Source organism: Chaetodon trifascialis, chromosome 11, assembly GCF_039877785.1.
Source record: "Chaetodon trifascialis isolate fChaTrf1 chromosome 11, fChaTrf1.hap1, whole genome shotgun sequence".
NCBI classification, from domain to species: Eukaryota; Metazoa; Chordata; class Actinopteri; order Chaetodontiformes; family Chaetodontidae; genus Chaetodon; species Chaetodon trifascialis.
The window spans coordinates 20,090,211-20,103,509 of record NC_092066.1 but is presented as its reverse complement, the minus strand read 5'-3'; the positions used below and the strand labels follow the sequence as shown (position 1 = coordinate 20,103,509).

Genomic DNA, 13,299 nt, shown 5'->3' with positions numbered 1-13,299 from the left:
TCACGACTTTCTCCTTCAGTACTCTGAATTTTCTCTTGGGTGTTGCCCAAAAACAACAGCAGAAATGTTGCCTTGACAAAACTTTGACTATGTGATTCAGTCTTGCTTGTTTGGAGTAAAGAAATGCCAAAACTAGCATCACTGTGAGGCTGATTAACGTGGATGCTTCATGCAGCCGTTTCTGCTTGTGGCGCTGCGACTGCTGAACTGAAGATTCTCGAGCTTGTGTTTTTCAACTGTGAAAAAAGTGTGAGGAACAAGAGTCAGAGGAAAAATACAAGCTCCTCCCTCTCAGGTCAGCACATGGCAAATTGAAATAAGCAGTTTTAAAATAGGCACTTACAAAACCGTACACCTGTGTGTAAGTGCAAAAGATGCATGCGCAGTGTGTTAATAAAAGCATAATACATTGCTGTCTGTTCAGTCTCTCCATGCAGATATTCTGAGCAGCCTTGATTACTACATACCTTGTCGCTTTCTACACGTGTAGCGTTTGATTGTTTCATGTGATGGAATCATCCTGAGGTCAGCTATGAGTAAAAAAACAGATCTCTCAGGTATGTGAAGGACACTTCTTTTGAGTTTAGAGTTCAGTATCTTAGAAATTTTGTTAAATCTTCAAATAAGTGAAAGTAAACCAGTGCTCCTCTATGTGTGCAGCTGCATATGTGTGTATAGCTGCAGCTGCACACATGGAAATTAAGTGACATGTACAACAGACAGGGAAAACATTTTTGTTCATGTATCACAATGACATATTAAATGTGTTAAGTGGGATCACTGATATTCATTTCCACAAGTTGAAGTTGAGAGAAAATGTTATACATGACAACAACAACAACAAATCAAATGAGCTTAAAGGGTTTAAAGGGTGTACAAACACTATTCACCAGAAATAAGTCAGACAAGTCTTCTGAGAGCAAAGGCTAAATATTCCACCATGACCTTACTGGAAAACAGTTTACTCCAAAGTTACCTAATACTTTTCCCCACGCCCCCATCTCAGGGTCATGTGACCTCTCTGAATGGGGTGGGGGGTGGGGGGTGAATCTGTAAGGATTATCCTCCACAGTCAACTCAGCTGACCGCACACAACACACATACTCACTGATGGCAAGAGTCTGCAGGCGCCAGGACTCAAACAGGTATGTAATCACACTTTTGTTCTTGATATTCATTTAAAATTCTCATTTAATTCATCTGAGGTTAACATGTATGAGCTGGTGGTAAACATGTAAAAGCAGAGCACATGGAGAGTAAATCGGGCCAGCAAGCTGGCGAGGATGATCTCCTGATCCCCTGTGCTTTGGTCTGAGTCGAGTTAGCACTCATCTAGGGTCAGTGTTACAGCCCTTTCTTCTTATTGTGATAACCAAGTGACATTCTTCTTTATATATCAATCTACTGTAAGTGGCGTTTACTCATTAAATGTAATGTTTGAATTTCATCAAATTGTCTCACTAAACAAGTAAAGTTCAGTTTAGGTGTTAAAGAGGTCTTGATTCATCTTTATGGTAATTGTGTTGGCCATTGTTGTCAGTGATGGTATTTTACTTTATGTTGGTTTGTGAGTTGTTGCAGTTATTTTTGTCAACCCAGTGTACTTTTTCCCAGTAATAGTGGTTAAGTATTCTATTCCTAGGGCACAGCAGGCAAAAGCCCAATAGACAGGATTAATGATCTGAGTGCATAGTTGGAGTGAATCATGGACTTCCCTCTTGCCACCAGCTCTATACTAGCTGTGTCTAGACACTCATCACCATTTGTACTTCTTACATGTAACAGCAGCATGTAAGTTGTGAATGCTGTCTTTCATGTTGTGGTACACGGGCCCACAACATGACATCTGAACACATTTCCTCCACATGTTCAGTCACTGACTGCATTTGCCATGAAATCTGTGGATTTTATTGTGAGGTTTTGTATGCATCTGAAATTTATTCAGTGTGTTTTGGATTTCTCTCTACTGTTTGCTTAGTATCCTTGTGTGACACACATACACATCAGGGATCCTTCGTCTGCTCACTATGGCCTCCCTTGAGGACGAGCTGACCTGCTCTGTGTGCAGAGACACCTTCAGCCAAGCCCACCCCCTGCCCTGTGGTCACAGCTTCTGCCCTGCCTGCATCCGCGAGGCTTGGATAGACCAAGGGGAGGGCAAGAGCCGCTTTACCTGCACCCAGTGTCAGGAGGAGCACGGTGAAGTACTGTGTGACAGCTGCCCTCCACAGCCAGCAGAGGGACCGCCATCGTTGGCCATCAAGACCTGCTTGAGGTGTGAGGTGTCATTGTGTGCAGAGCACCTCCAACCCCACCTGGAGAGACCGGCGTTTAGCACCCACCTGTTGGTGGATCCTCTGGGGGACCTCTCCCAGAGAAGGTGCTCCACACACACAGAGATGTTGCGCTACTACTGTGCCGATGAGAGGGTGTACGTGTGTGGTGACTGTCTGCTGGAGGGAGGCCATGTTCAGCACAAAGTGAAGGCACTGAGACAAGTGGAGGAGGATCTAAAGGTAAGCTGGAAGATGATGCAATATGTGCGTTTTTATGTTTGTTTGTTTGTTTGTTTGTTTGTTTGTTCATTGCTAAGAAATGTGTTGATTCCACAGATCATTCTCCAGACCCTGCTTAGAAAAGCAGAGGAGAAGCTGAGAGATGGAGAGCGACTCCTCAAAGAGCATGAGAATATTGATTGCACCATGGCTGTGAGTAAAACTACTTGAACTGCAGGGGAAATGCAGCATAATGAAGCTCTCAGTAGATGTTCTGTGCACCCTGTACTGCTCGAGTTGGGACCCAGAAGGGATCCCAAATTTAAATCCTTTCCATGTACAACCCTCCCACTGGCCTTGTTCTCCTAATTTTTCAAATGTACCACATGGTTCGTTGCAATCACTGGTCTGGCACCAACCACCACTTTCATGACTGATTGCAGGACTCTCTGAAGCAGGATGACACTCAGGTGGAGCGGCTGGGCTCAGACCTGCAGGTCCAGGTGAAGAACCTGGTGGTTGCTCTGAGGGAGATCACCAAGAGGGAGAGACAGCAAATCGTAGAGCGTGTGCACGAAGACTGCTCCAAAGTGAGAGAGGACATGAGCCAGACACTGAGCATTCAGCACTATCTGGCCGCGCTGCTGACAGAGACGGACCCCTTCCTGCTCATCTGGGTAAGACTGAACAGACACTTGTCAGACCCCTTCCCTGACTTTTCATCTAGTGTCACCATGAGATTGAAATTTTTGATTTTGAGTGAAGGGCTGCAAGGTGGCGCAGCAAGTAGTGCGTGCCTCATAGCAAGAAGGTCGCTGGTTCGATTCCCGGGTCGGGAAGTTTGTTTTCTTTCCGTGCATGTGTGGCATGCATCTCTCCGGGCACACAGACCAAAAACACGCTCATTAGGTTAATTGGTGAATTAACCTAATGAAAAAACCTAATGAGCTAAATTGCCCCTAGGTGTGAGTGTGAATGGCTGTCTGTGTGTGTATATCTTGCCCTGTGATCAACTGGCGACCGGTGTACACCCGTTGACAGCTGGGATAGGCTCCCTGTGACCCCGAAAGGGATAAGCGGCATAGAAAATGGATGGGTTTTGAGTGAAATGCGTCAGCAACAATTGAATGGACTGGACATGTTCTCCTCAGCATGAATCTTAGTTACTTTGACAATGCCGACTTTTTCTGTCGTGCCATCATCAGGTCCAACTTTCACCTTGTTCAAAACTTTGGTTTATGACCAAATACCTGCAAACCTGGCATTCCTATCAGCCTCAGGTTGTATTTTGTGTTTAGGGATTATTAAAGGGATAGTTTGGGAGAAGCAGACAGTAGTATCAGCATAGAAGCTAAGCAATGTACTACTCTGCAAAATCCACCTAAAATAATCATAATCAGTTTAAGTGTATGCTATATTTTATATATCTTCAGTGCTTTACCTTGCCATCAGGCAGCCTTTTGCTTTGACACTATATTTTGAAGAAATGCAGTTTCCCCTCTCTCTCTGTCTGTTGGCCTGTTCCATCTACAGAAGTTCTCTTCCACAAACTGACTGAAAGTCTGACCTTGTGGTGTAATACAGTTGTGCACAAGGCTCAGTTAATCTTATCCGTAGGAATACAGAAGTTTTATGACTGAGAAAATATAGTGCACAAGGTCAGGGTGAAGAAATTCAAAGCCCTGAAAACTTGTGTTGAGTATTTGTCTCTCATATTAAATATTAATGAGAGTTTAACACTCAAAAACCCATCTTATCTGTTTCATCTGGACTATATGGATGTGGTTGATCAGATTTGATTGACAGTTATAAAATAACCATAAGCTAGATCCTGATTCAAAGGTTGCTAATTCATGATTAGTGATGTGACGTCACCATTTTGTTCATCTAAACCAGTGAGAACAGACAAAACAACACAGACCGTATTCTCTAATAGAAATTGTTCAAAACTGTTCTGGCAGGTAACATAGTGTTAACGTAGGACCCTAGAGGAAAAAGGGCCTTTAAACTGTTTATTGTTATAGCAAAAAGCCAATTTATTTTCTCAAAAAGAGGCAAATAGTTTCAAAAGAGGCCTTTTAATCTTTTATGTTGAGATGGCGTGTTTTCAGTGAATTAACAAATGAATGTATTCTATGCTGTTCAGTATACTACACAATGCATAACATTGTATGGACTGTGTTCAGAACAGGTGAAAAAGAAGTGACTGAAAAGTGACTTGAGAATCAAGCTGGGCAGCAAAACCATAAGTTCAGTCCCAGTATCATTACTGATGGTAAATACGTATCTAAATGTGCAGGTCCAGAGATGGTTTGCTATGTTGGAATGGCAGTTTAACCTTGTGTTTCTTTATTTTCATATCCAGCTGGGCAGATTCATGAGAACACGTGTAATTGTTTCCTTGAATCAATCGTTTTTGTCATGTTTTTATTCAGCTGTCCTTCACTCTTCTTTCCTCAGGCCTTTCAATCAGATGACACAAAGTAAGCCCTGAATAGGTCCATGACACTATGTTAGATGCTTAGGCTATGTCCTTGTGTGTGTGTGTGTGTGTGTGTGTGTGTGTGTGTGTGTGTGTGTGTGTGTGTGTGTGTGTGTGTGTGTGTGTGTGTGTGTGTGTGTGTGTGTGTGTGTGTGTGTGTGTGTGTGTGTAGGTAGGCAGTCTTTGTATGAATGTGGGGGATAGTGAAGACAAAGAGGAGGAAGAAATGAACAGATAAATGCAGTTGTTTCAGTACAGAAGCGTTTAATCGATATGTGTCCTGATTCCTCCAACAGTATATGTTGTGCTCTTGTATTGTAGGTTACTAGCCGACCTGAACCGACCGCTTTTCATCCCTGAAATCGTCAGTCTTGACAGGAAACATGTCTTGGAGGATGTAGAGAGCAAGTATCGGGAGTTCATCACTGCCACCCTCCGCTGCCTCAGTGAACTCAAGAGGGAGCTCTGTGAGTGGCACATGGGTGACAAGCTCGCATTTATTTCACTTTCTTGAAGGAATGGCTTCTAATACTTTTATTTGCATTCTTGCCGAGACTTTGATGGGAACACTGGAATACCATTCTCATATCTGTCTGTTACATATCGGCCTACAGCCAACAGCTGGTTAGCTTAGCATAGCATAATGCAAAAATGGGGGAACTGGTAGCCTCACTCTGTTGCACATAATCCTCCATTAAACCACAAATTGCCATCGTTATACTTTGGTTTTTGCATGAACTGAACAAACAAGATATATTGTCTTGATTTGTGAACTTCAAAGTTGCCTTTGTGCTAAAATAAACGAACTATAAATATACAAATCTATCAACTATAGTAAAGGAATGATCCACCACACTCCGCTTCTGATTACGCTAACCAATCATGACTGATTGATGAGGCAAAGCAAGAGTAGCCAATCAGCGACAGAGTAGGGCAGATCATCCCATAGAAGGATTCATGATTTAGCCTCCTGGCTTAGCATTATATTTATAGTAATGACATGAGAGTGGTATTGATCTGATCGTCGACCTCTTGGCATGAAATGGCACTGCTGATATCATCTTTTGTTTTTGATTTAGTATTTCATGTAATTTATGATTAATTTAATGGAATCTTCCAATTTTATATGTAAAAGTACTATTAGTGGTCTCCTATGTGTGGTAACTGAGACTGTGCATATGGATGGTTGCATTTCACCAGTATGTGGGTGTCTGGAAGTGGCAATTTTTCTCAGTTAATAAAAAGGAAAACAACAACAACTTCTTGTGTCCATGAGCAGCAACACACTCTAGGCTCTGCTTCTTCTACACAAGTAATGTAACTCAAACTACTAAATATATATTGACTTTACTCTTTCATTTCCCTCTCATACAGTAACCAGTCCACTGACTCTGGACACTAACACGGCTCATCCTCTGTTGAGCATCTCTGATGACCTTCGCTCAGTAATGCGGGTTAAACACCGCCTTCCCTGCGCTGCTCACCTTGAACGTTTTGACCACTGGCCGCAGGTCCTCACCGTCCAGACCTTCTCCTCTGGGACTCACTACTGGGAGCTGGAGGCTGAGGGATTCTGGGATATTGGTGTCTGCTATAGAAGTATTGGACGGAAGGGGAAGGATGGCAATGCCTTTGGGAACAACAAGGTATGTGTGTCATCTACCATAGTTGATTTAATTGGTAGCACATCACCATTTAAAAGTGATATATGTCACATTTTGTTGTTAATGTAGACAAATAAAATGAGTGGGATCTTCTGTTTGGCACCAGCGGTATTTGTTGTGCACATTCCCCATAAACCCTTCCCTGGCAATATTCTGAGTTTGTTTTGTCTGTGTTTGTGTTCAGAGAAAATGAAAAGACTGTTTTTCCTTTGAACTCTTACTCATTCAGTTATCTGTCATAGAAGAAACTATTCATTCATGCTCAACAGCAGAACCCTCTGCCTGTGTTATGCTGTAAAGAAATCTGTGCACCAAAGCAACGCAAGCTTTTTACAGCACCGGCAACTTTTCAATCCAAATGTAGTGCAAATTTTAACCAAGATTTAAGGGAACTGGCAAAGGAAAATATGAATGAATGTGTGTTTTCATGCACTACTGTTATGCAAACATTAGGAGTTGATTCATGGAGATAAACACCTGGTGGTGCTAATTCTCCAGTCTGATGCCATTATACCACTGCAGAAGAAGAAAGGGCAATGAGATTATGTAATTAAGAGAGTGCCAGTCAAACCTTAAACAGTGCAAAACTATATAGAAAACATATGATGGACACATGGCATTTAAGCTTGATTCATGTCTTAAAAGTGGGGTGAGCAAGAGGGACGATAAACCCGGCCTGCTAAAATGAAATCACTTTGTGAAGGAGAGATGGCAATAACAACAATCTTTGTCCAGAATGACTCACCCCACCTTTAATTTGAAGAACCATCTCCCCATCCCACCAGACAGATCTGATGTTTTCATCTGCTATTATTTTTCGTGTCTTCAGTGGATGTTTAAGTCACATGTACATGCTTTTAGTCATTTTTACTTAAAAATGACCAACAACTTACTGATTATGGGAATTGTTGCCAGTTACTTTTCCGCCCGTCGTCAATCACCTAGTTGTTTCAGCTCTAGTTTTAACCAAAAAGGAAACATGGCTTTTGTTAAATTTCCAGGTATCATGGAGCTTGACACAGCAGCACGACAGGAAGCTGGCCGCCTGGCACAACCGCAGGAAGACCCGCCTTGTGCACCAAATGACTGGCAACCGAGTTGCCGTCGCTGTGGACTATGGCGTAGGCACCATCACCTTCTCCGAGGTGGGACCGTCCAGCAACCTGACCCACCTCCACACTTTCTCCACCACGTTCACTCAGCCAGTGTGCTTGGGCTTTGGACTCTACAAAGCTGAGCTCAACAGCCACATCTCTCTGGTCAAAGTATGAGGTGGAGGAAGGGGAAAGATTGAGAAAATAACACTGATGGGCACTGGGCTGGTTTAACTGAGACAAAGCCATGCCAAGACAGAGTGGGGTTGATTTATTTCCCCACTGCTGGTCTTCTACTATTCAATAAAGAGACAAAATCACATGGTGATATTGACATGAAAATCATTTTCAGCAGAGAAAAGTGAGAATGGAGCGTTCAATAAGTTAATGTGAGCAGATCCTTAGCAGGACAGCAAATGAAGAAGCTCCTTAAATAGGTTCTGTGAGAAACTGAAACTGTTATGTGCTTTTCATTCAATTTGATTACAGATGCAGATGACAGGTCATTTAAACATATTATAATTATGTAAAAGAAGGCTGTAAATGTTGGTAACTTTTGATGCCAGACATAATTTTGTCAGACGAATCTGAAAGAGGACAGGTCCATGTCTGTAGGCATTAAGTGTATCTTCCTGAGGCTGGTTTATGTGTTCACATGCTCAGAAACCCCCACTAAAATAATGTCTTTTGAAATTGATGCACATGTCCTGTTAATCCAGTCTGATATCTGCTGAAGTGTCTTATAGAAAAAGCTAACAAACCACATCAAGCACTGGAGGAGTAAATTGAAGGTGCACCAACATTTTATCCTTTTTAACTTAGCTGGGTGACACACAAGAGGGAATCACTGATTTGATTGGATATTAAAAAAATAAGGAAAACAGCTGCCACTCTCACTAGCGTTGCACTTTGAAGCAGCTCTGATGCCCAATTATCCTCCCATTTTCTTTATTTCTCTGTAAAGGTGAGTGGGTGGATGTAACATTGAGGGTGAGAAAGAAGCAGACGGAAAAGGGGGTGGCTGAGAGAGAGAGGGAGAGAGAAAGAGAGATCAGAGCATACTCTGGCTTGGTTACGATCACACTGACTGCCGTGCTGTGAAATAATGTGATAGAGGAGCAGGAGAACAGGGATTTTTGATCGGATCACGGTGCTCCAGCTGCGAGGAAACAACTGTATTCAGCTGATATGGAATCCAAGATTGTTCAGATGGAAACAGGTGATCATCTTTTTTTTTTTTTTGCTCATTTCAAATGCTAGTATGTTACTGCACAGTGGGAATAGCCAGGTTGTTTAAAAACACTTGTTGTAAGGTGAATGACAGATCAGTTTGCAGTAATGCGGATCCTCCTCCAACCAAAAAGCAGCTGTTTTTGTATTTAATGAAACAAGTTTCACCTAAAAGTATTTAAAAATGGACTGAAACTTAATGGCATCACTTGAGGTCAAAAATGTCTCTAAACTCTGATTTAATGTGTCATTTCTATGAGTTACACAACAGAGCGGCTGTGGAACTTGGAGAGAAAATAAAAGAAAAAAAAATGCAAAAAGTGACATTTTTTGTATTTATAGCTACTATATCTGTGCCCATAGGTGTGAAACAAAAATGCAAGTAAGAGAGAGAGAGAGAGAGAGAGAGAGAGAGAGAGAGAGAAAGAGAGAGAGAGAGAGAGAGAGAGAGAGAGAGAGGGAGTGTGTCGTGTGAGGGAATGCGTGTTGAGCAGCGTTGGGAGGGAGGGGGTATGTGTAAAAGACAGATGGTCACTCAGTGGAGTTGTTCCCCCACTCCCTCTCTCTTTGTCCCTCCCTTCTGGGTCCTACATCTTTTCCCTGTCACCTCTCCAGAATCTTACCTCATCTGTTTTTATTTCCTCACCTCTCGTCAGCCTCGTTTATCATCCCTTCCTCCTCTCCGTCAGTTAAGAGTCTGAACTCGCGTCTTCACTCACTGTGCTGCACTTTATCTTTTCAAACCCTTTCTTCCCTCTCCCAGCGACGTCCCCTCTGCCTTCTTGTCAGGTTTTTTGCTGAAGAAACCAACTTGAAAATATCAAGAGATTTTTAGTGACTGTCACTCTGGCCCCTGCTGACACAGCACGTACAACATTTTGGGATTTGTGGGGCCAAAGAAGAAAGCAATAAAGAAAGACAGAAGGAGAATGAGTGACAGCTATGGCCAATGAACAATTCTGAGTATTTTCTGAATATCATTTGGCCCTGAGACCCATCTGCTGCTTCTATTGCTGCCTGGGTGCATGTTAATGTACTATTAATACATATATATTACTTTAGTTGGTCCCAACCAAAACTAGAAAGACAGTTTGTTTCACCATAGCATGTTTGTTTTCATGTCAAGTTGTCCAAAGTGACACTTCTCTACATTAAAATCAATCAGAGATATTCGACTAAACACTCCATGTTCAGTCATGCATCCCAGGTTAGTCGCCTTCGACCTCCCCATACTGCTTGCTGTGCTCCTGCTGTGGGGACCAATGGAGTCGAGAGGCCAGAATGACACAGAGCCCATCATCCTTGAGGGGAAATGCTTGGTCGTATGTGATTCCACTCCTTCATCCGAGCCCGCCGGTAACGCTCTGGGCATGTCGGTCCGCTCCGGCTCCGGACGGGTGGCCTTCTCCGCCAGCCGCCAGACCAACCACGAGCCCACAGACATGAGCAACCGCACCATGATCATCTACTTTGATAATGTGAGTATGTCACCCCATCTGTGTCCTTAAGTTACAGGAGGCCATTTTGCAGTTCAAATAAAGCTCATTCTTGACATGAGAAGACAAATTACTCTGAAAAGTTACTTGAAAACCTGTCAGATAGTTTAAACAAAGTTCTCCACTGTAGTTTTCCTCTAAGGCTGCTCCCTATTTCACAGGATAGGATCTTTTTACAGAGCCATGACAGAAAGAAGCTGATCAGTTTTACCCATACGGCTTATGTGAGCTGTATTCCAAGTGTTTTTTTAGTGAGAGTTCTTCTGCCAATAAGATGCACATATGATTAGAGTTCTGACGGTGAGGAAAAATGCCAATGAAGTAAACACTAGACTTTCAGACTCACAGTGCAGCTGGGGGGCTACATTTTCTTGGGCATTTGTGGCATTTATTTTTTTTTTTTTGGAAATGTGAAAAAAAAGGACTAGCAGTATTTTGGGAGTCTGAAATCTGACTGCATAGACAAAATGAATGACCCAAAAGACCCAAACTGTTTATCACTGGCCTTCCAACGTTCTTATTTCTCTGCCATACTTTTACATTTTCATCACCCGGCCTTCCTCCCTTTTCTCCCTTCCTTGCTGCTGTATCAGATTTTGGTGAATGTGGGCACTCATTTTGACCAAGAGAGCAGTGTCTTCCTGGCACCAAGAAGAGGCGTGTACAGCTTCAACTTCCATGTTGTAAAGGCCTACAATAGACAAACTATTCAGGTACAGCACCTCAAGTATGACTCTTATAATTGTACTTGCAGCAGATCAACATGCGCTCTCTTATCCCTGTATTTCCTCTCTCTTAGGTCAGCCTGATGCTGAACGGCTGGCCGATGATTTCAGCTTTCGCTGGGGACCAGGACGTGACTAGAGAAGCTGCCACCAACGCCGGCCTAGTGATAATGGAGAAGGGGGACAAGGCCTACCTCAGACTGGAGAGAGGCAACCTGATGGGAGGCTGGAAGTACTCCACCTTCTCTGGGTTCCTGGTCTTCCCCTTGTGAGGAAGGTGGAGGGAGAGCGAGTTCAAATGTCAGAAGGGTGAGAATTGGATAAAGCAGTAGTGAGAATGAGAATAAAAGGAAGGCTTCAATCTGTTACTCTTTACACAGTGCATGACAGGATGTGTTTTATGCAAACATGAGATGAAGATTGTGCAAAATTAAGATAATCCTCACCAGAGACCAAAAGAAAAGGAGGGGAAAAGAGGCTGAAACATTCACTAAACAAGATTTCTGTGTGGATTTACTTTGCTCTGTTCCTGTGTATAAATATCTGTTGCTGTTATTAGAGATTTTTCAATTGTGACAAAATTATAAAGTAGCCATGTGCGATGTGGGCTTTTGTGCTATTTTTTTTTTTTTATTCAAAATGTTTGAAACACTGCTGTGCTCCACATGGCGTCCTGTATAGCTAACAAACTTGCCAAACTTGCCCTTTACTCTGCTGTGCCGTATGACTGATGCTCCTCTATATGCCTGTTTGTCTCCTGCAACAAATGTTTGTTTACACAGAAATTTCTATTGAGGGAAAAATACTAAAATAAAATCATATAATGTTGGCTCAGCATATTGCTTTTGCATGCATGGGCAAATATGCTTTTCCACAAATATTTTAGGAGAGACAATATTCTATGGAACAATGCCAGATTAACTGTTCTGCATTCGGGGTGTGACAGTTGAATCTGCTCATGCAAAGCAATATTCCTCCCTCCTCTCATGGTACTCAACCCATTGCCACGGCAGCTGTTTGTAAATATAGCTCTCACCAGCAGCGTTGGTGTTGGCGTGGACCAAGCAGACCAGCATGGGGCAGAGTGCAAGTGTGGTGAATAGCGGATACTCCTCGCAGGGCCGCAGACAGATGGAGGCATTGGCGAGCAGGCAGGCTCTTCTCTACAGGGCTGCCGTGGATAAAGTGTGGTGTGCTGTCACATGTAGTCACTTACGCTTCCCCGGTTCATGACCACAATCTCTCTCTCTTTCTGTGTCTCCGACCGTCTGTCTGATATCATAATCACACTTTCATGATTTTAGGCCAGGCCAGTAAGTACTTCTGGAAAACGAGAACCAAGACATTAATACATGGTGTCACATTAATGCACTGACTGAAGAAGCTTTCATGGTAAGGGATGGGAAACCCTGTGGACATATTATATGTTTTTCTGGTCATAGTGACCTGAGTTCCTCTGCAGAAACTCTCCTCATCTTTTTAACTATCTGATGTGATTTCATAGCTAATAAATCCTTGTGACATTTAACTTAAGGAGAACAGAAATGTTAAATATGATATGAAAGGCTGAATACCAACTATGCAATACTAGCATCTTGCTCTGGGGCCCCAGACCCTGAAGAACTGCAAAAGCAGCAATCAGTTTTCAGATTGTTTGCTGTTATTAAAATACAATATCATCTGACATGATAATGGCCTTCTCGTGGGCTTTATTAACTACACCTTGAGGCCTTATCCTTAACACAGGCCCTATATCAAAATCTCGTAGTGAGAATTCCATTATCCCATCTTATTTTCTGCTTACATGGGGTATATTCCGAAATGAATTAGATTATTCAAGTTACCACACAACAAACCTGCTGAAACCATACACAATGGACAGAAAGGAGAAGGAATGGGGGTAGATACTTGGCCATTTCTGTCAAGGGCCCCCCTAGGAGGATAATCTCGCCTTACTTTAAATAAAAACGTACATTTACATCAGAATAAAGCCGACATGGCCAATAGTCGTATTTCAGTCTGAGGGCACTAGAGGGCGCCAAAACGTAGATCACATACAACTGAATTACCCATGAAAGCGCGCTGGTCATCACGTTGGCGCCTTGAAAAAAAA

At 42.7% G+C, this 13,299-nt stretch overlaps 3 protein-coding genes across 6 annotated transcripts in view; 2 read left to right on the top strand and 1 right to left on the bottom strand.

Moving 5' to 3' along the window:
• Positions 1-13,299, bottom strand: part of LOC139339495 (E3 ubiquitin/ISG15 ligase TRIM25-like) — a 308,448-nt gene that overhangs the window by 262,401 nt on the left and 32,748 nt on the right. The gene's annotated exons all lie outside the window — the stretch shown is intronic.
• Positions 463-8,426, top strand: trim110 (tripartite motif containing 110). The gene is made up of 7 exons (XM_070974369.1): positions 463-2,516; positions 2,613-2,708; positions 2,939-3,172; positions 4,956-4,978; positions 5,299-5,444; positions 6,352-6,623; positions 7,643-8,426. The coding sequence occupies exons 1-7, from the start codon at positions 2,028-2,030 to the stop codon at positions 7,910-7,912; spliced, it is 1,530 nt and encodes a 509-aa protein (XP_070830470.1). The 5' UTR covers positions 463-2,027; the 3' UTR covers positions 7,913-8,426.
• On the top strand, positions 8,640-12,015 carry cbln12 (cerebellin 12). 4 transcript variants are annotated; one of them, XM_070974370.1, is made up of 4 exons: positions 8,640-8,954; positions 10,160-10,443; positions 11,055-11,174; positions 11,261-12,015. In XM_070974370.1, the coding sequence occupies exons 1-4, from the start codon at positions 8,924-8,926 to the stop codon at positions 11,456-11,458; spliced, it is 633 nt and encodes a 210-aa protein (XP_070830471.1). In that variant the 5' UTR covers positions 8,640-8,923; the 3' UTR covers positions 11,459-12,015. The 4 variants fall into 4 exon arrangements, with proteins under 4 accessions (XP_070830471.1, XP_070830473.1, XP_070830472.1 ...); XM_070974372.1 differs by having other exon boundaries at positions 8,816-8,954; positions 10,131-10,443; XM_070974371.1 differs by having other exon boundaries at positions 8,818-8,954; positions 9,581-10,443.